Raw genomic sequence first — 20,878 nt, 5'->3', positions numbered from 1 at the left:
AGCAGCTCCCGAGGAGCCAACAAGAACATGCAGAATGCCCGCTGGCACAGGGAAGGGGAGGCGGGGGGCACAATGACACCCTCACGCCAGGCCTGCAGGTTGCAGTTCATTGGGGCCAGGCTTCATCCCTGGTACTGAGAGGACTGTTCTGTGCTACGAAGGATGGCTGGCTCCAAAATAGCCCCATTCCTGCCTGGGTCTGATAAGAGACCCAGCGGGGCCCAGAAGGCACTGCCAGCTTGCACCTCAGATTCCTGCTCTTCTAGTCCCTAACCAAGTGAAAAATCAGAGCAGCACCCAAATGCCTCCTCTCACCGTGCAAGGAGGCCAAAGCCACCCAAGCACTGGGGAGGAGAAGCTCCTGAGGACTTAAAACCTGCTGGCCCGGCCGCTCAGCAGGAGGTGCTGAGCTTCCAGCCCGTTTGTCTTGCAATAAATCTAGATGATAAGAAAGCCCCTGTTTGATTTGCTATGATTTTCTCTTCCTGCAGATCAGGTACCCGGTGGCTGGTCCCGTAGGCGAGGGGCCGCCGCGTGGCAGTCTGGAGGTCTGGTGCCGCCAAGGGAGGCACCGCGGCGGCTGGCATGGGACAGGGCTGCGAGCTGGGGCAGGGCCAGGCTGCCCGCTCAGCGAGCCCCTCGGCTGGGACCCAGCTCGCTGCCTGGCGCCCGGCCTCGCCAGCCGCCCCCTCCACCTCCAAGCGCGGGTGCAGGAGCACGCAGGCATTCCCCGCAGGCCCGGGACAGCCGGAGCCCGCCGTCCCGTCCCCGGGGCAGCGGGATCGCCCCACTCCCGGGGGCGGTGGGAGCCCCCCGTTCCGTTCCCGGGGCGGCACAGCCGGAGGCGGCACGGCCCGGGGAGCTGCCGCGCTGCGCCTCGCACACGCGCCGGCACCGGGCACTTTCGCCGCCGCTCTTCGGCGACGCGTGTGACGTGGCTCCGCGGGTTCTGTTCACGGTTCCCGCTGCCGCGGGCGGTCAGCACCCCGCGGCCGGCGCCGACAGCGCTGCCCGCCCGCCTGCCGCGGAGCGGGGCGGCAGGGAGCGCCGCGGGCCCGGCCCGGCAGCAGCTGCGGAGCGGAGCGCTCCCTGCAGGCCAGCCATGGCGGCGACTACAGCTCCCAGCGCCCCTTGCGGCGGCGGACGAACTACAGCTCCCGGCAGCCCGCGGGAGACGCGGGCGGTGCGTGCCGCGTCGTGCGTGCCGTGCGTGCCGGTGGAGCAGGCCGCAGCGGCGGGGCCGGGGCCGCGGCGATGCTGGAGGAGGCAGGCGAGGTGCTGGAGTCGGTGCTGAAGGCCTCATGCCTGCCGCTCAGCTTCCTGCTCTTCGTGCCCGCCGTGCTTCTGCTCCTGGGCCCGCCGCCCGCCGCCGAGGCCGCCCACGAGTTCACGGTCTACCGCATGCAGCAGTACGAGCTGGGCGGGCAGCCCTACGGTGAGAGACTGCACGGCCAGGCAGGGCTCGATTCGGCCACCGGCCTGCGCCAGGCCTCGGTCCTCCGGGAGGGCGAATCCCGGCAGCGGCCCCCTTCAGGGCCGATGGGGCCCTGGGAAGAGCCCCGACCCCGGCGAGGAGCCCGGGGTAGGCCGCGAAGGCACGGGCGGCCCGGGGAGGGCGACCCAGCCCAGGGGAGGCTGCAGGAGAGCTTGGAGGGCCCTGGGAGGCTGCAGCCGGGCCCGGGTCTGAGCCCAGACCCAGGGGAGGCCGCAGGCAGGCCCCGTCCGGCTGAGTTTTACTGCCCAGTCTCAGCACGAGCCAGAGGGTGCCGAGAGCTTCCACATGGTGACCTAGAGGTGGCCAAGGACCCTGCTGTGTCCTTGCAGGCTCCTGTCTGTGGGCTGAACTCCCTGTGTTGCAAGTAGTCCAGCTGCAGCCCTCTTGCATACTGGGGAACCTGGTCGTGAGCTCAGTTTTGTTCTCTTGCCTTTGACTCCTCTGTTGACAGGTTGATTCTTCTTCGCTCTTCAGCCTCTTCTTCACTCTCGATTAGCAGTGTGTATTGCTCTAGTGTCTCCTTGAGAGTCCTTTCTTTTACAGTTCTTCCTTTATGTTACGATTGACCTCCAGTTCCTCTGTTCTGTTGCTTCCAGGCTGCTGATTGTGCAACACCTTTCTTTGAGTCAGAAACACAACCTGTTCTGTGAATCATTGAAGTGTTGTAACCCTCAGGCTCCGCCCCCCTGTACTCACCCAGAATCAAGTGGTGGTTCTGAGTCTTCTGTAGATATTTTATTCCAGATCAGGGCATGTGTTCTGTCTGAGTGACTCTTTCTGCTGTCTGTTTTTTGTGGCCTAGGTTTCAGACATGTTAACAGTCTGGCATTACAGCCCCACATTTATTCTGTACTGTCCATGAGACTCGGTTTCTAGATCTTTCAGATCTTCATAAGATCCAACGTCAGTAGAAGCTATGAAATTCCAGCTATGCCTGCACGCTTTGTAAACACTGCAGACGGTACTGGTGACTTCTGAATATCTGAAATTATTTCTGGGTTGTTCCATCACAGTTTCTCAAAATGTGTCCGCATCTTGAGACCTCTGCTGTTGAGAACCTCACTAGATGCGAGGTAGGCTCTCTCATGGGGGTATTAAGCTATCTCTTTTCTCATGTGGTGGTAAATCTTTGTTGGCAGGCTTAATCAGGGCAGCAGGTGTGTGTTTCAGCTGGCTTTGACTTTGGTTGCCTGAGTGTTCTCTCTAGCCAAGTGCTCACAACATATTTTGGAATATTTTGTGAACTCTTGAAAAGCCACACATTGTTTTTTAAGATGCTTGCAATTAACTTTTTATGCTGTTTCTTTTTCTGGAGCCTTTTAGCTTGGTGGATTGTGTGTTTCCTTTGTTTCTTGCCAGCCCCTCTGGGTAGCTGATGTTCCTGTTCCATGTGTGTTCTGAGGCCAGACGTCCTTCAGGATAAAAGCTATTTGTTGTTCCAGATTCTCATATTCTTTTCCAAAAAGACAAATAGAGATGGCTGCTGAGCCTTTTCTTGCAGGGGGGAGAAGAGTTTTTTGTCAACATCAGTCATAGAGCAATTTAAGAACAAACTTGGACTTCCTCTAATACTGTTAGAATAGAGTTCTTTAGATTGTCAAGGAACAATTATTAAACAGTTCTCTGTAGAGAAACTACAGAAAATTAACTTGTGCTGTGCTGTCAGAAAATACTGTTGGGTCTGCTCTGCTTAGATGTCAGAGGGTTGTGCTGAGAGCAGAACTCTGGATCCACACTTTGCTATGTTTACACAATGTTGCTTTGGAAATGGTGGAGGGATTATCCTCATTATGGATTGTTTTTCTCTGATCGGGGCAGGGCACTGCTGTTAATATTTGTTTGTTAAACAGTGTAGGAGCTCTATGTGGAGAATTCAGATCGTGCCTTAACTCCGTTTCTGGGTGTTTGTCCCTCACTGATACTATGCAGTGGAAGTACAGATTTTTCGTGTTTAGATGATTTGACCTTTGACGAGACCAAAATAATGTTAGAGTTAAGTTAAGCCAGGTTTAAATCTCACCTTTAGTAACACTCCTATTTGGCATAGGCTGAGATGCCTTCTGGAGCACCTTGCTCCTTCCCTGTCTGCATGGGGACCCAGTGTGATGAAGTCTTCAATGCAGGTGCCAGAGTTATAGAAGAAGAAATTGGATTTGGAGCGTTACAAATTGTAAGGTGGATTGGAATGTCTGTTTATACAAGATGTCCTTGTGCTCCTCTCTTGGAGAATGCTGGAGCTGCTGGCAAGCCTCCAGACTGCTGTTCTCCCAAAGGACTGCATTTTCGAGTGGGGGATTTGATATGCTGAAACTGAGAGTAGGAGAGAGCGAGCAGTTAGAAGCAGCCTGCTCATTTGGAATTTTCTCAGCCACAGAAACATCCCAGTGCGTGAGCTAGAACAGCCCTTTGGATGGACATGAGGTAGCCTTGTGTCCTTTCACAAAGTGGTTCTGCACAGCTTGCATCCTCTGCTTGCAGACACGACCCTACAGCTGGAGGATGCAGTAGGCTGCATAGCAAGAGGCCAGGCTTTCTCCAGGTATATTGCTGTCTGCAGGTATTAGGTGCAGGCAAGCAAACAGGTAGCCTGCGTGGTTGTGGTGGGGAGGAAGACTGGAAGGTGGTCCAGGCTGTGTAGTGCTGGAGTCAGGGGAGCCTGGCAGGGCATGGCTGCATAGATGTTGCTCTGATGGATGCAAGGAAAAAACACAGATCTGTGTTTCTTCTTGGATGAGGGAGAAGAGATGAACTTAGCTTTCTGCAGGTCCTGGCTGCTCTGAAGTTCAGCAGACTGTCACCAAGACTGTTCTGAGAAGGAGCTAGGCTCAAGCAAAGGGGATGTGATGAAATCACTTACAAAACCTCTTGCTGTTCTCTCCTCACAGGCACCAGGAGCGCAGTGCTTAACACAGAAGCCCGCACTGTAGAAGCGGACGTCCTGAGCCGCCGCTGCGTCATGATGCGGCTGGTGGATTTCTCCTATGAGCAGTACCAGAAGGCTCTCCGCCAGTCAGCTGGTGCTGTGGTGATCATCTTGCCGCGATCTATCTCTTCTGTCCCACAGGATGTTGTAAGGGTAAAAAAAAAAAAAACAAAACACGTTCCCTTTCTCTTCCAATGGGAGATGTTTGTGAGAGGGAGAGAGGCTTGGATTGCTGCAGGTAGAAAGCTCCTGTTGTAATGCACAACAAATCATATTCTAATTTTAAAACTTACCATTCTCTCTCTGCTTTGGTTGTTAATTTTTTTCTGCCCCCTTGCATGTTTAGCAGATGCTAAGCTTGTGTCTCACTTAAATCCTCAGCAATTCATGGAGATAGAGCCGGAAATGCTTGCTATGGAAACCATTGTGCCAGTCTACTTTGCAGTGGAAGATGAAGAGCTGCTGTCTATCTATGAACAAACGCGGGCTGCTTCTGCATCGCAGGGTTCTGCCTCAGCTGCGGAAGGTGAGTTCTAATGAGTGGGGGAAAGGTTTAGAGGAAGACAGGCCTGATCCCATCTCTGGGAGCAGTCTGCTGTGTCATATGCACCATGGACCAGTGTTCTGTTGCCTTCATGTTTATTCTGTCTTTGTTAAAGTGCTTTGAGATTTAATGGAAGAAAAACACAGTATAAGAGAGAGTACTACTTGACTATATTTGGAAATACAGTTGCATGGAATTAAGTTCTCAGCTTCACACTATTGCAAGTAAGATAGAAAGCAAAACTTGGGTTAAAAACAACATGGAAGATGTTAAGTGACTACACTGTGTTGGTAGAAGCTGAAGCTTTTTGTCTGACCACAAGTCAGTTCAGTGCTTCCATGTATTCCCCTGTAAATAACTTTACTATCTTACTGACCTGCTGCTCATGATTAACTTTAGGACTGCTGGAGAAAAATTTTTGGTTTAGCCAGCTCAAAATATTGGGATTTCAGGACAGAATGAAAATGCATGGTCATCAGGATTCTGTATCAATGCATAAGCACAAGCGACAAGTGAGAGGACTTAAATGGTTTAAAGCTGGTCTCTCCAAAGCTCAGTTAGCAAGGGAAATAAAGGGGTGAAACTTACTCAGGTGTACTTTTTTGTTTTGTTTTGTTCTAGTTCTGCTGCACACAGCAACTGCCAATGGCTTCCAGATGGTGACCAGTGGGGCTCAAAGCAAAGCTGTCAATGACTGGCTCATACCCAGCGTGGAGGTGAGTTGTATATGGATTCAAACTGGCAACATTGATGGGATGCCTTCTTTTGTTGGAACTTCATCAGACATTTGGACTGATAGGGGAAGTCAGGGGAGTCTCAGTGAGGTAAGTGTCTGAAGTCCTCAGAACTGAGGCCACTGCAGACTCAGTAGGCGTGTAGAAGTCAGGCTGTCTTTATACAGGCGCACAAGAGGCGATGCTGAGTAACGCTGATCTCTTTCCTATGCAGGGAAGGCTAACGGGGCTGGGTGGAGAAGACCTGCCCACTGTTGTGATAGTTGCCCACTATGATTCTTTTGGAGTGGCTCCAGTGAGTATTCTTTCTTCCTGCAGCTGTCTGTTCCTGTCTGTGTGTTCCTGTCTCTTTTCCCGTGTGGCCTCTGCCCCTATGTTTTTTCCTGGCCTTAAAGACGCGGGGCAGTTATAAGCAGAGCATGGTGGTGTGCTATCTTGAAGGCTGTTCTGGTACGTGAGAATAAGTGTAGGGTTATCACCTTGTCCCACTTCATCCTGCAGTGGCTGTCGCATGGTGCTGACTCCAACGGCAGTGGTATCTCAGTGCTACTGGAACTAGCCAGGCTGTTTTCCCGGCTCTACACCTACAGACGTACCCATGCTGGGTAAGACACTGCCCTATTCTTGGTTGAATGTGTGTAGCTGAGATCAGATAAGAAGGGCTTTTGCTCCAGATCTGTAGAGTGTTACAAGCAGTCCTTTACTTCCTTTGCTTTGTTTTGTTTCCCTCCAAGTACAGCTGCTGTTAATGGCCAAGCTCCTTCCTTTGGTTTCTTTGCTGTAGCTCTGCTCAAGCTTGGGGACAAGTGGAGGGAATGATGTGGGAAGTAGATTTCATCCTCAAGCACTGGGAACTGCCCCCTTTTACCCCGTCCTGCCATTACCTTAGCATGTGGCATGAAAGAACCATTTGTTAATGGACAGTTTGCCTTGAATGTCAGGTGCTAGCTGTTGTAATTTCACCACACCTCCAAGGGTGAGTAAAGGAGTTCTGTAGCCATGGAGTGCAGCATGCTAACACTTTTCTGTCTTCTTTGATGGGCAGGTATAACTTGCTGTTCTTTGCATCTGGAGGTGGCAAGTTTAATTATCAAGGAACCAAGCGGTGGCTGGAAGACAATTTGGACCACACTGGTGAGTAAGGGGCTGGCATTCCAGCATGTTCTGTGGCAAGACCTCTGTTAATACCATTGTGTTAAGTGTCTAGTATGTCAGCCCTCCTGTGAGAATCTCCTTGTGTGGGCCTTGCTTTTTTGGGATGGAAATCCCAGCACAAACCATAGCAATAAAGGTTTGGATTTTTCTGTTCCAGATTCCAGCCTGCTGCAGGACAACGTAGCATTTGTTCTCTGCCTTGATACTCTGGGCCGAGGCAATAGCCTTCACCTCCATGTCTCAAAGCCTCCCAAAGAGGGGACCTTGCAGCATGCGTTTCTGAGAGAACTGGAGATGGTAATGAAAAGCATTTTAGGTAGATGGGAACTTGGGACTTACTATGGGGAGCTGCAGCTCTCCAAGAGAGGAAGGAAGGAAGACAGACATGAAGAAAGGGTGTGCCATTGAAATATTTCATGTATTGTTTACGGTCACTTGATTTGAAGTGCAGACAAATCCTCATGCCACAGTGCCAAATGAAGCAGACTAGATCTGCTGCATTTTCCACTGCACTTCCTTATGGCTTGTTGCTTGCAAAAGCTACCCTGTAGTGACACTAAAACAGCTTTTTTGACATTAATACAGCTTTTTAATGGCAGTAACTGCACCTTACAGGTGGAACTGTATTTACCATCTGGAACACAAAAAAATTGGGTCTAGGTGAACTGGGCAGTGCAAGATGGGACTATGCAGTGGGCAGCATGACACCCTGGATGGCTTGTCCTTTCCCTCAGGTTGTTGCCAGCCAGTTCCCAGAGGTGAAGTTTTCCATGGTGCACAAGAAGATAAACTTGGCTGAGGACATGCTGGCATGGGAGCATGAGCGTTTTGCAATCCGACGCTTGCCAGCATTCACCATCTCCCATCTGGAGAGCCACCGGGACAGCCTGCGCAACAGCATCATGGATAGGAGGTTAGAGGCCTTAGGGAAGGCTGCAGTTGAAATCCAGCCCGTAAACACAAATTGGCCTCATGGCTGCTGTGCTGTTCTGACGGTCAGAGGGTGGGTGAAAAAACACTGGGAGCTGGGCTCTGGATTCAGGCTCATGCTTGATGCAGTGAAAAAGGGTGGTTTCTAGAGGAAGCTGATCCCATTGACAAGTCCATAATCCCCTCTTTTGCTTTAGGGCACGAATAGACACTAAGGCACTAACCAGAAATACTAGGATCATTGCTGAGGCTTTGACAAGGGTCATCTACAACCTAACAGACAAGGTAAGAGCTGCGCGTCGTGCTAGCCAGATTTGTCCTGCCCAACCAAGCTTGCTCTCACCAATAGCCTGGGTTTTTTTTTCCCTTGCAGGGAGCACCTGCAGATCTGCAGATCTTCACGGATCAGATGGTGAGCACAGTGCATTTTTGTAACCTGTGGGAAGAAGGAATCAAGAGTCTGGGAGAGAGGTCTGGTCTCAGCATATGTGTGTTTGACTCCCTTTCTTTGGCGGTACTTTTATGCAGCAGATCCAGCAGGAGCAACTAGAGTCAGTGATGGACTGGCTGAGCAGTCAGCCCAGGGCTGCCCAGCTGATTGATAAAGACAGCACCTTCCTCAACACCTTAGAATATTATATGGGTCGCTACCTGAAGGATGTCAAACAGCATCATGTAAAGGCAGACAAACGGTAAGAAAAGAGATGAAAGTACCAGCCAGGGCATGCAAACTGGCTTCCCCCTCCGATGAATTTTGTCTCTGAGCTGCAGCTTTTCTGGCTTCTTGGCATGTAGCTGGAAGTGATTGCTCTTTTCTGCTCTCCTGTCAGTTTTGGTTCATGCTCTCTGGTCTCCCAGAGAAAGCTCTTTGCTGTTCCTCACAGCACAGTAACAAGTCCCAGCAGCTCCCTCTATCTGAAGAGCTTCTTTTTTCACTGTTTTGGTTCCACCCGTCCCACTCTGAGTTCTGCTTCTCTCTGAATGCAGGAAAAGACTAAGGTCCACTAGAAAGCTCTCTCTAATTGCAAGAAGGCAGCTTCCATCCTGTCTAACCTGCTTGGATTGAAGCAGTTCAATGAACCCAGTGAGGCATCTTCCATGTGCCTCTTCTGAGACAGCTGAACAGCATGTGTTCTGAGTTGTATCCTTAGGCTTCTGATTGTAGGAAAAGAACGACTTGACAACTAAAATCAGTTCAAAACCGGTATGCAAGGTGGTCATGCTTACCTGTCTCTGGTTGGATGAACTCCCTGGGAACAGAGGTCTGGGCTGTCCTTACTGCAGTGTCAAGAAGTGTAATACAGCCTGAAGAATTTCTTCTTTTCACAGGGACCCTGAATTTGTTTTCTATGACCAGCTGAAACAGGTGATGAATGCATACAGGTATGGAATTCCCTTGGGCATGTTGGGCCATTGTCTCGCTCTGTGGCAGTACCTGCTGTAGCAATTTCATGGGTTCTTTCTTTATCGCAGGGTCAAGCCAGCAATCTTTGACCTACTTCTGGCTGTCTGTATCGCAGCCTACCTTGGTGTTGCCTATGTTGCAGTGCAGGTAAGAGAAGCAGGAGACAGATGTATTATTTTCCTCATAAATCACGTTAGCTACAGTAACTGGTGCTCACACAGTCCCAGCACCAAAGTTGGAACAATAATGCCACCCCACTCTAAAAATAGTAATCCAAAATGGCTGGCTGTTTTGATGTGTATGTTTCTGAGTATCTCAGTTGGCTGTGCTGGAGGCAATCTCTTGCCATTCTAGTGCAAAACTATTTTATAGAGCTCCTTCTCTTGGTCAAGGACATGCACAACTCACTACTTAAGCTATTTTGGCTATGTAACAGCTTCAGAGTGAAACTTCTCAAGGTAGCTAAAATCTGCTGTAATGTTAAAAGTTTGCAGCTTGTCGTAAGTTAGGAGTGTTAGGAAATCCTTCCAGTATCTGAACTTGGGATGCAGCTTAGAAATGCATCTTCAACGTCTTGTTTTGTTTTGTTTTTTTTCAATGAAACCATAAATACATCCTGTGTCCATACTCCTGGAAAGTGATACTCCATGCCTTGGCCAGCCAGCTTAAATTTAGTGATTTTGTTTAAGTGTTAACAAAGCCACTGTGAGCTAGGCTTCTGATCCTGGCTGGCTTCCTGGCTGTCTTCTCTGAAGAACATGAATGAAAGGGAAGCGTTTTACGTCAATCTAAATTTTGATCTCTTCATGTTATTTGTGTTTATTATTTCTTTGGGGAAACAACAAGCATTTAAAAATCCGATGTAACAACATAAACAGGAGGGAAAACATATACTTTGACTTCTGTCAGCTATCTTCATTACGTTTGTTATTACAAATTATTTGAAGCCTGGATCTTGTTATATCTGTCAAATATCTGAAGTAGCTGTTATCGAATCAAAATGCAATTAATCAAAGCAGAATCAAAAGAGGAATTAAGTGAATTTCTAAGTCACTGGTGAAATGGTGAAAGAGAAGATCCAGTTAAAGGATTGTGAACTACTGGGAATCTCTGTGTTTGCCTGGTTCATTTTTACATTCCTGAAACTGTTAGCAGCAGTGTTTCTGTAGTGACCAGTATCATGCATGTGTTGAAATCTGAAGCTTTCTCCTCCCCTTCAGAAGGAACAGAATTGCATCAAAAAATGCAAAATCTTTAACAAGTGTTTGCATCTTCATAATGGGGGTGATACAGGCCTGCACAAACACTTCTGTAAGCTGTCACTTTCTGTACAACTTCAAGTAACTGGCTTCATTGCAAGAATTCCTCCTAATTCACCAAGTCCCACTCTGTCTTCAGGATGAGAGTGCTAGTGGGTGATCCAAACAAGGTATTGCATTTGAACATTAGTATTTTTTTAAGCCTTCTAGTAAGTTTTCTCTCTGTGTAGAACACAGTCATTTTATTAGAATTTATAATGACTCATGGTTACTTATTTTCCTTCTGTTTCCAGCACTTTGGTCTCCTTTACAAGATGATACAGAGATTATCCCTTAAAACCAAGCAGCAGTGAAGCAACGAGTCATCACCCATACAGCAGCACTGAGCCATTGGTGAGCCCATCAGGAACCTTCTGCCTTCCATTGAATCCTGCTGTTTCTCTTCCTCTGTCTCCTCTTTGCTACTCTATAGAGGGGAGGAAGGCAGAAAGAAAATGAAATTTTAACTCTTGTGCACCTTTTAAGTGCTTTTCTTCACCTTCTTCCCCTGACTTGCACCATGTCTGTTTTCCTTTGCTTTTTGGCGAGGGAGAGGCTCGGAGACTTCAGTAGTTCCTGCAGGTTGTTTAAACACTGAACGGCTGATTCTGAGCAGCTTCTATGAGTGTAAAACCAAGTCCAGCACCTTCATGGACACATATGCCATACAGCCAACTTGGAAACTGAAACTACAGAGTAGAGTGACGTGTTATCTCTGCCCAGCAAACAAGGACTCAGAGCAGTTGTTTAAAAGAAAAAAAAAAAGTGCACACGCAAATTAAAGAGAATACTATTAGCATGTTTTCTTATGGCACCTCTTCCTTAAGTTCACTGCCTGGCTTTAGGAACGTGTGCTGAGCAAGCAGTGTCTGCAGCAAGCATCTTCCTGCATTTTGTTTAGACTGTGCAATAACTCATTCCCTTATAGGAGATGCACTGTAAACGATCTTGACTGTTACTGACAGAATGAGGAAAGATTGTTAAAACGGGTTCCTTGCATTAGGGTTCTTACCAGGACAGGTTCTCTCCTGTCTCTATTGGAGGATGCATTTTGCTGTGTACTTGATTTCTCTTAAAGTTTATGGTCCTTGAACAGTTCATGGCTGCCACCGCTCTGTGCTAAACTCGTGCTTGGTTTTTAAGGGGTGTTCTACAGTCCCAACTGCTGCAGGATCGTCTTCTGTGCTGTTCCATGTATTTAAACGAGCTGGTTATATTAATAGCAAGAGCAGTCCAGCTCCTGCTGAGCTCTGGTCTGTAATCCCTTCAATCTTCATTCCTCAGTTTTCACTTCCAGATGGGTTCTGGATTTTGGGGTGTTTTCCCATGTTCAACTGCATCTCAGGGTCTCATTTCACATTTTTCACCTCTGTTATTTCTGGAAACACTGTTCCTGGCCTGCACGTATGAGCAAAGTGCTTGTTGCTGTCCTTTCATGTGCTGCCCCCAGTATGTATGAAGGGAGGCAGGTCACTTAGCCATTAAAAAGCAAAACAAAACAAAAAATGAAGTTTTATGAATGTCATTTTAAACATGGCTGTTTCTAGAACTGTACCTAAGAGAGTGTATCTTCGAACACACTCTCTGTTACTTTTATCCTTGAGCAAGCCTTATTTTTAGTTTGCTGATGCTTCTGGATGGAGAGCACTATGTAGTTGCCCAAAGTAGTTGCCAGTGCTGGACAAAGACCAGGAGGGCCGGGTAACCAGTTGCTCAAGCATTGTCATCATCTTAAGTTTAAGTCTTTCCTGAATTCCACCATCCAAGGTAAGCAGGATACTTGTCACCACTTTCTGGTGAGAGCTGAATGCCCTTTCTGGGCAGTGTTGCACTTTGTTTACCCTCAAGTTTTTCTGGAAAATATGTCAAGATACTGAGTACAAGTCCTAGGCTAGTTGTAGTTCTAGAAGATGTCCTGATTGAATACTACTGTCCTGCCACTCAACAATATTTGAGTCCTTTCTGTAATTTGTTCTATGCCCATGAGGTCTCTTCACAGGCCACGGTGACTACCTTTTTTTTAAAATGACTACTTGTATTTAAAATAGCTTCTTTTACAGAGGCTGAAAAGCTCTTGTGGGTTTGAATGAAGGTCTACCCTTTTTTTGTATGCAAGGAAAATTCAAGCCGTGCAGCCTTGTCTGCACCACAGCTGCTGTGCATGCACTTGTTAGAAAAGGGGTTGTTGCGGCCAGTCACTGTCCTTGTCGTTTGGATGGGGACCAAAGCACTGATGTCCATCAATCTTGGTTTGTTTCACTGTAGTCTCCTTCATGGAGTACCCTTGCCCCATGCTGTGTGCTTTCTGCCACTTTAAATGTGTAGCAACTTGTTCTTTAAAGAGTCTTTTCTTTTCCAGGAGAGCACGCTGATGTCAGTGGCTCACTGTAGTATCAGCAGGTGGCATGGTACCAAGCACTCCTGAAATATCAGCCCTACAGGGAAACTTGCCTTTTTCTGATCTTTTGAGTGCTTATTTAAAATATGTCTCTGCATGCATGAAGTGTTCGTGACACTCCTCTGCCAAATGAAATTATAATGACTTCAGAAATTGCTGGAGTAGCTGGAAGACGAGCCTTGATTGTTTTCCACTGGCTTTTATGCTCTGCCCTTAGAGACTACATATGTTGTGCTATGGGAAGGTGCATGCTCTGGACTGTGTAGGTTCAGAACATGCACGGTACAGTGGCTATCTGAAGAACTTCTCTGTAGGTTCTGAATATCTGGAAGTAGTTTCAGAGGCCTCCAGCTGCATCATACATTTCTAGTGTGTTACACTTGGAGAGCAGATTACTTAACCAGGCTTAATGAAACTCCATTACTTCACTGAGAAAAATAGAAAAACCAAAATTACTAGCAATCCTGCTGCAGTTTGACTTGATGAATATAAAATTTGCAAGTTGTGGGCAAGAGAGAACAGAACAGGCCCGGAGCATTCTTCCTTGCAGTGGAGACTGTCAACCTTTGGTCTTCCAGATGAGAAGCTCAAAGTTCAGAGTCAAAAACTTCCACCGAGGCAACCTGGTGTGGTTGCAGCTATGTCCCTGTCAAGGTTGTAGCATTAGAGCAAACACTTTAGCTCCTTGTGGTCTCAACAATAAACTGTTAACACTTGTGATGCAGTGCCAGAAGCCAGTGGCAGCTATCTAAAAGAAAGGTGGACAGAGGTAAATGAGGAGAGTTCATAAACCTGAAGGGCAGTTGGGATAGTACATCGCGCTCTCCCACACGAGGGTAACTTCTCCTATAATCTGATTGGATGCATTTTGTGTATCTCTAGCTGGCTGCCATAGAAAGTAGTTTTTACTACAGATAAGGGTTTATGCTTTTGATCAAAGTGCATGTGCACTGAAACATTATATACGCAAATCTGAGATAGTCCAATTCCAGCTTTCTCATAGCTGGAACAGAGTGCCCATCCTGGGAGTGAACTTAGTTGCCACATTGCTGTTTCCTTTCGGAAGTTGACAGAGAAGCTGGTAAATAGACCCTGCTGTTCCACTAAGTTTTGAAAAAACAAGAAAAATGGTGCTGATCTATACTGCAGCATGTCTGATCAATTCTGTCACCAACACGACAGGCAAAGGCAGAAATCCAACAGCTGTTCTGGTAAAATGAAAGTTCTCCACAACATTGCAGAAGAGCTCCGTGTAGCTGATTCTTGTTGCCCCTATTTTTACCCATCCTTTTTATCAGGAGTTTGCCTGGCCTGGAAGGAAGAAGCATGGAAAGCATATGTCCATGTATACACAAGAGGCTAGCAGTTGATGCTTCTAGCCATAAAACATTTTCTTTGCTATCTGTGTGACTCTACCTGTTGTCCTGGTGCTGTCACAGTCTGCAGCTCACAAAAACCTGGTTTTCCAACAGGGTTTAAGCACTGAAGCTGTTCATTCCTTCTGTCCACTCCCACCCACACAGGCACTTAATGCGGATTGTATGCGAGTAGTTTGGACTATTGTAGTTGATGTCCCAAATAAGAAAGGTTGGCTCATTGTTATGAAACAAGTACTACTGTGCAATATGAACTCCACCCTTGTACTCGGTGCTAAGAGGAAAGACCCTGAAGCCAAAATGGAACTAGGTACCCCACTATCTGTGGCTGGAGGAGTCACCACAATCTGTTTAGATGTTTAAAAGCACAGATACCCAAAATTGTTGTGGGGCTTGGTTTGGGGGGAGGGGTGCGGGGGTGTTGGTTGGTTTGTTTTAAATCATGCGCTCTCATGTTGTTCGTAGCACAAGCCAAAATATCGAGCTTCTCCTGCACCTTGTGGCCAAGCTGGGTTTTACATTTAAGAGCCATTCAGTCTTGACTTACCGATCTGAAATGATGGGGGTGCTACTATATGTCTCAGTAAACTGGGCCTCTGGGTACTCAGGTGTGGGCTCCTGCTTGCTCACTTTGATCTGTTTAGTTTCCATTTGTAGTTATTGGATAGCAACTTCAAGGTTATAATCTGGAATATTTGCAGCTCAGGAAAAAGAGTTGATTTATCTAGCAATGTTAACTCAATTATTTATCTCTTGTGTGTCCTAAAGAACAAATGTATATTGAGGTGAATATTTAAAAGCCAACAGAAAATTCAATGCAGTTGATTTACATATTTTTTCTGACTATAAATGTAATAATATTTAAGTATTTTAACATTTTTCATTTCCTTATTTGTTTGTCCCTTTTTCCCTTGGAAAAATAAATCGAGTGAGTAGGTTTGATGAACAGATTTGTTGGAGAACTATTTGCTGCTGCAAGCTCAAAAAACTGGAATGTCCTTGCATTATTTGAAGGAATAGACCCCCTGCAAAAAGGGAGAAAATGCATGTGTTTAAGAGCTTACATCATCCCTTCTATATAGTCAAAAGTAAAATAGTATGACAGAAAACATTTACAGACCCTGAGCGAGATTCCAGCACCTTGAGGTGAGCAAATTCCCATTTATTCGAAGGGTTCGTGCTGATTTGAAGCAATTAAAGTTTCTGTGCAAGACAGCTTCAATACTGTCAAAAACTGGCTACCTGAGAAGCCAACACAGTGTATGCTACCGGTAGATTGTTGTGCCTCCGTCATTACCAAATGACTTTTTGAACACTTACAAACTATTTATTCAAATTATAAACATTGCAAGAGATCTCTTCCTCGAGCATGAGTCAGTCCAAGTCTTACGAACCACAGTGGTCATAGTTGTAGAGTGGGAAACTGACCTAAACACAACAGAAGGGGAAAGACGGAGGTTGTACTTTCATTCTGCCTCCTCGTAATGGCCGAGTATCTAAGGGGTTTTCCTTGGTAAAGACCTTTCTTTCACGCATCAGCTGCCCCACCTTCCCACACGTGTTGTAAGGATGTACAAAGTCAAGTCTCGGTGCCTGCCGTGCCCCGCCGGGACGTTTGCTTGCCCGCCGGCAGTACAGCCACACCCGAGCCGACGCCTGCTCCCTGTGGCTCGGCCCGGCGGCGGTTTCCTGCCGTCCGGGGCCGCGCGGGGGCACGGAGAGAACAGCGCTCTCGTAAACCCAAGCCAAGCCGGGGCCGCCAGCTCTGCCGCCCGCCGGGGGCCGCGGCCGGGCCGCCTGCAGGGCTCGGCGCTCGGCGCCCGGCCCCGGCGGGCGAGGCGGGGCACGCGGGCAGCGCTGCCGCGATTGGCCGGATGGCGGGGGCGCTGGCATTGCGGGAGGAGCAGGGAGCCGCGGGATTGGAGGGGCGGCGGTGGGGGGCGGGGCTTGGCTCTTCGAGAAGGCCGCGGGCCGGCTGCCTGGTCCACGCGCCGCGCTCTGTCAGGTAGGAGCAGCGCCGGGGAGGGTGAGGGTCGGCCCCGGCCCCGGCCCCGGCCCCGGCCCCGGCCCCGGCCCTTCCCTTCCCTTCCCGCGGGCCCGGTGGCTCTGGGCTGACCGGCGGTGACGCGCCGCTCTTCCCGTAGGATGCCCAAGGCCAAGGAGTTGGCGGGGACGAGCAGCTCGGAGAGCGGCCCGGAGGAGGAGGAGGAGGAGGAGGAGGGGAAGGTACTGCCACCCCGGGGAGAAGGGAGAGCCGCCAGCAGAGCTTCCCGGTCGGGTCTCGGTCCCGAGGGCAGGTGACACGCCTTTCCCCCCCACACCGCGGGGCAGGGGCCCGGCGGCGCCCCTTCTCCCCCCCCCACCGGCAGCAGAGGCACCTGGCAGTCGCAGTGTGCCCAGCAGCACGGGTGCCTTGTTCGTGGACCGTGAAACTGGTGCGCTGTGGAGGCTCAAGTACAGCCCAGGAGAAGGGCTGTGGCTCCTCAGACCAGGCTGTTCAAGCTGGTGATCTCTCTTTCTAGAAAAGAAAGAAAGAAATGTCTTCTAAGTCAGAGAAAAGGCTGAAAACAGAGGCCAAACCTTCAAAGGTGACAGAAAATCCTCCAGGACAAGGCAGTGAAGAAGAGGGCATGTTCCAGGTATGGAGGGCAGGGATCCACTCTAGGAACACATCTTCCTCCTCCTCTTTATACAAGTCTCCCCTCTACCTCCTCTGCTTGTAGCAGAGCATCTTTGTAGCTGAGCTGACTGCCTGGGGTGCCTGCTGTTCCTTCGCTAGTCCTCTGGCATGTTGAGTGACCCAACAGGCCCTATGGGCTGAGGAGCAGCTTGTTGCAGGGCTGGGTTTAACGCAGGCTCTGTGTCGCCGCAGATTGGGAAGATGCGTTATGTCAGAGTGTCCTGCTTCAAGGGGAAGGTCCTCGTGGACATCAGGGAGTTCTACGCTGACAAGGAGGGCGGCATGAAACCGGGGCGGAAAGGTACAACCGCGTTCGCCAGGTGGCGCCGGGGCCGCCGGCCGCTCCGCCGCGGCGGCTGGCTCTGCAGCGCCGGCTCCGCCCGTCCCCCTCGGCGGCAGGGAGAGCTGTGCATGCCGCCCTGAGGGACTGGGGAGCTGGCAAACCGCTCGGGAGGGTATAGCACTGTCTCAGCCTGGGTGGCAGCAACTGAAGAAAAGCACAAAGAGTGAGTGAGTGGCAGCCTGCAGTGAGATCTGGAGCTCGGCAGGACCGCTCTGAGAAGCAGTGCAGGAAGATGCTGTGCAGGACTCTGGTTCCACCTCTGGTCACCAGTCCTTTCTCTGGCTGTTGGCAGGGGCAGAGCTGCAAGGTGGAGGAGGGGAGGCTGAAAACACTGGCTCTGATGTTGCTTCCTTCTGTCCTACTGCTAGCTGACAAACTTGTGTTTTGGTACTGGTGATGCCTACGGCAAAAAGGTGGCATTTTGTGTGTTTGCCCCTAATGTGTAATGGTGGAGCTGTGCTTGACAGGGAGAGCCTCCCGGAAGTAAATCCATCCTTCCCTATCTAGGTGGGGACAGGAAGGTTAAGACCCTTCTGGATCCCTACCAAGACACCCCAGTGCTGCTGTGTTAGGTGTTCCTTATTCTTTTGGCAAGGTGTCTGATGATGTGATATAGTGGCACAACTTGGGTGGCCCATCACAGCAGCACTACCTGAGTAGGTGATGCAAGCAAAGGCAGCTGGAGAAAGGAAGACACATTTTTCTCCAGAGCTCTTCAACTGATGAGTCAACACTCAGCTTAGGCCTTTTGCTTTGGGACTTTGACAGTGACTTGCCAGCTTGCCTCGTAGTTCACAGGCTGTGGACTCTTTTCACCTGTCCTGTGTGTTGTGCCCAGCAAACATTCAGTTAATGTGGGGTTTCTTGAGGAACCTTTTGGTCCTTGCTATAGGGTTTTTTGTGTCGGGGTGGACGAATTTCTTTCAGCTTGGTTTGCTTCATAACTACTAAGCATAGTTTTCCTTCCAGAAATTAATTTCCTTCAGAGAAGTTACAAGTATAAATTACTCACTTAAAGGGAACTGTGTACCCTGTAATGAAAATGGGAAGCAAAGCCCTCGAGCTTTTCTGTGCCACTGGGGGCAGAGAGGGAAAGGAGCGTTGTGGACTCCTTCCGGGCTGGAAAAAGCACACCCACAATGTAAGACAGAAGATCCATCAGTTAGAACAAAGATGATGAAGAAATGTTTTTTCATTTAAATACTGCCTCTGCTGTTTTTCTCAAGAGTTCTTGGCCCCTGATCTTTATCTAGAGAATTTAATAAAGCTTGGGCCCTAGTTCTTTAATGTGATTCTTAACAATGCCAAAAGGAACAAGTTGACAACGTCTGGCTGGAACGCACACAGCAATTCCACTACCATGTTTGTTTTGTAAGGGAGAGGGACAGGACATCAAGACCTTATCTCTGCTGGATCTAAAAAGAAGCCAGTTCTTCTCTAGTGTTTAAGCCACGCTAGTGATTTCTTGTTAGCAGCAGTTTTTTTAAATAGAGCTAGAGTTGGCATTATTTCCTTTGGGCAGTTGAAAGGATGGTGTCCTAACTGCTGTGTGGAGTAAGGTTCTCCTAGAATTTCTTCCCAGCTCATGTGGGTGGGAATTTGTACTAGGGAATAGGCTATAAGGGGCTGTGGGACTCTTGAAAGGCAATTTGAGCTTATATTCTCACATGGCGCTTCTGTGATAGCATTGAGTACTTCTTGATACGAATGCTGAAGTGCTGGCACAACTGCCATGCTTAGAAGGCTACTTCTGCTTCTGGTCTGTGCCTCTGCCCCAGATTCCAACTTTCCCTTCTGTAGCTAGTCTGAAGGAGCCAATCTGGTGTGCTACTTGATGTTTACCCCTTGCCTCCTCTGAAACCTCTCTTTCTTCTGTTTCTAGGGATTGCCCTGTCTGCAGAACAGTGGAACCAGCTGAAGGAGATCATTCCTGAGATCGATGCTGCAGTCAAGAAATTATAAGATGAAGAATCTTGGACACCTTCAATCTGTTTCCTTTCCCTTAAGTGCACTGACAACTATAAAGCCAAGGATTCTCATCTGGAGCCTTCCCCTCACCTTGCTGGTGTCTCCTCACTGAGGTGGTGGTCATGCTGAAAAGACCAGAGACTCTTCTATTTTCAAGAAGTAGCTTGTAACGAGCACCTGGAACTAGAGCCAGGGCTGTGAAGTGAGACTTCAGCACCTCTGGTTTCAAGCAGACTTGGGGTCTGTGCTGGTGAGGGACGTGACCCCAGCCTGGCTTTCCAGGGGTGGATGACTTCAGTCTACCTTGTGGAGTGCTTTAACTGCTCTACATCCATTACTGTCTTCCACTTGGTTGACTGTTGAGTAAGATGTATACCTCGTGTTGGCATCCTCTGTTTCTTCCACATGTCATTCTGGCTATTCCAAGTACTTTCTGTGTTGGTGAGGGTTGTTTGGTGTTTTGGGGTTTGGTGGGTTTTTTTGAGTGAAGAAAGGGTTTATTATACGTTAGCAACTGGTTTGTCTGTAGAGGGTGAATATGCACAATAAATGTGTTTGCATTATAAAAAAGAGAGGCATAGTGTTTCACAGGCTGGCATCTCAACTCTTTGTTTCAGGCACCCTTCTTTGTAGGTTGCTGTTGGATTTCCCTTTCAGAAGGAGAGTGCTCTGTAGTGTTTATTCTCATGATATGTTCCCAATAATCCTGCTATACAGAAGCAGTCAGACAGCGGTCTACTCCAGGTCATGGGAAGGGCAAGCTGGAATGTGAATCATTCAAAGGAACTGGTAATTAGGAGGCCTATTAAATAGAGGGGAAATTAAAGGCCTAAGGAGGAAAAAGAATATTCCTTTCCCTGTGGCAGAAAAAAATGACAAGCTATGGAAAGAGTGGAGAGAGGGTATTTTATGCTTGATCTCTAAATGGATCCCACTCTGGGATCAGCTGCAGCAAGTGCAGCCTTCCTCAGCAAGACTTTTCCAGACTTTTCAACAGCTTGCGTCTTCCATCTATTTTTGGTTTTTCTCTTGGCCTGGTTTCCATAGTATCTGAATGCTTCATGCTCTTAAATATATCTGACACTTGCAACACCTTGGTGAAGTAGGAGGTACTAAGGCCCTTGCTCTATAGAGGTGCTGGGGCTGTAACAGCTCAGGGTTGTGTGGAAGATGTGGGGTGGAGCAGCGAATTGAAACTAGGCTTTCCTAAATGCTGAATTTGTAACTGCTGGATTAACCTCTCACCAGGGATAGCAGGAGGAAAAAAAAAAAAAAATCTTCATAAAACTGTCTCTTAAAAATTTTTTGAAGGGCTCAGTGCTGTAGCTGCTTGGAGCAGGGGTGGAGATGGGTAGACTTGATGACTGAGGCATTCTCCTCTAATCCTGTGTTCAGCTATTCTCTATTCAAGTGTCACGTTTCTTTCCCTCAAGTAAGTGAGAGAGAGCATGAGGATACTAGACTGTGTCCTGAAGCCAGGTTGCTCATGCTGTAAGCTTATTCCTGTCGAATATTCATAACATAATGTCTTAATAGAGTGTTCAGAGACTAAAGGTAATGGGAAGATAAAGAATTTACAAAAAAGAAAGAGGTGAAGGAGAAGCAGATGGTGTAGGTATGAACCCAAGA

General features: G+C 48.5%; 2 protein-coding genes across 3 annotated transcripts; both read left to right on the top strand.

Annotated features, from left to right (window-relative positions):
* Nucleotides 1-1,254: 1,254 nt before the first annotated feature.
* NCLN (nicalin) lies at nucleotides 1,255-14,644 on the top strand. Of its 2 annotated transcripts, none has more exons than XM_050910715.1 (15): nucleotides 1,255-1,435; nucleotides 4,381-4,571; nucleotides 4,800-4,944; nucleotides 5,584-5,678; nucleotides 5,911-5,991; nucleotides 6,198-6,301; nucleotides 6,742-6,830; nucleotides 7,009-7,148; nucleotides 7,586-7,764; nucleotides 7,979-8,066; nucleotides 8,155-8,193; nucleotides 8,313-8,473; nucleotides 9,111-9,164; nucleotides 9,255-9,333; nucleotides 10,739-14,644. In XM_050910715.1, the coding sequence occupies exons 1-15, from the start codon at nucleotides 1,255-1,257 to the stop codon at nucleotides 10,796-10,798; spliced, it is 1,686 nt and encodes a 561-aa protein (XP_050766672.1). In that variant the 3' UTR covers nucleotides 10,799-14,644. The 2 variants fall into 2 exon arrangements, with proteins under 2 accessions (XP_050766672.1, XP_050766671.1); XM_050910714.1 differs by having other exon boundaries at nucleotides 8,310-8,473.
* Nucleotides 14,645-16,523: 1,879 nt separating this feature from the next.
* LOC127025658 (activated RNA polymerase II transcriptional coactivator p15-like) lies at nucleotides 16,524-19,762 on the top strand. Its single transcript, XM_050910730.1, has 4 exons — nucleotides 16,524-16,555; nucleotides 16,781-16,897; nucleotides 17,131-17,239; nucleotides 19,164-19,762. Exons 2-4 carry the CDS (start codon nucleotides 16,796-16,798, stop codon nucleotides 19,241-19,243), a joined length of 291 nt encoding a protein of 96 aa, XP_050766687.1. The 5' UTR covers nucleotides 16,524-16,555; nucleotides 16,781-16,795; the 3' UTR covers nucleotides 19,244-19,762.
* The last annotated feature ends 1,116 nt before the right edge of the window (nucleotides 19,763-20,878 follow it).

The sequence above is a fragment of the Gymnogyps californianus genome, chromosome 24 (assembly GCF_018139145.2).
Source record: "Gymnogyps californianus isolate 813 chromosome 24, ASM1813914v2, whole genome shotgun sequence".
NCBI classification, from domain to species: domain Eukaryota; kingdom Metazoa; phylum Chordata; class Aves; order Accipitriformes; family Cathartidae; genus Gymnogyps; species Gymnogyps californianus.
The sequence above is the reverse complement of the archived record's forward strand: the minus strand, read 5'-3'. Positions and strand labels throughout refer to the sequence as shown.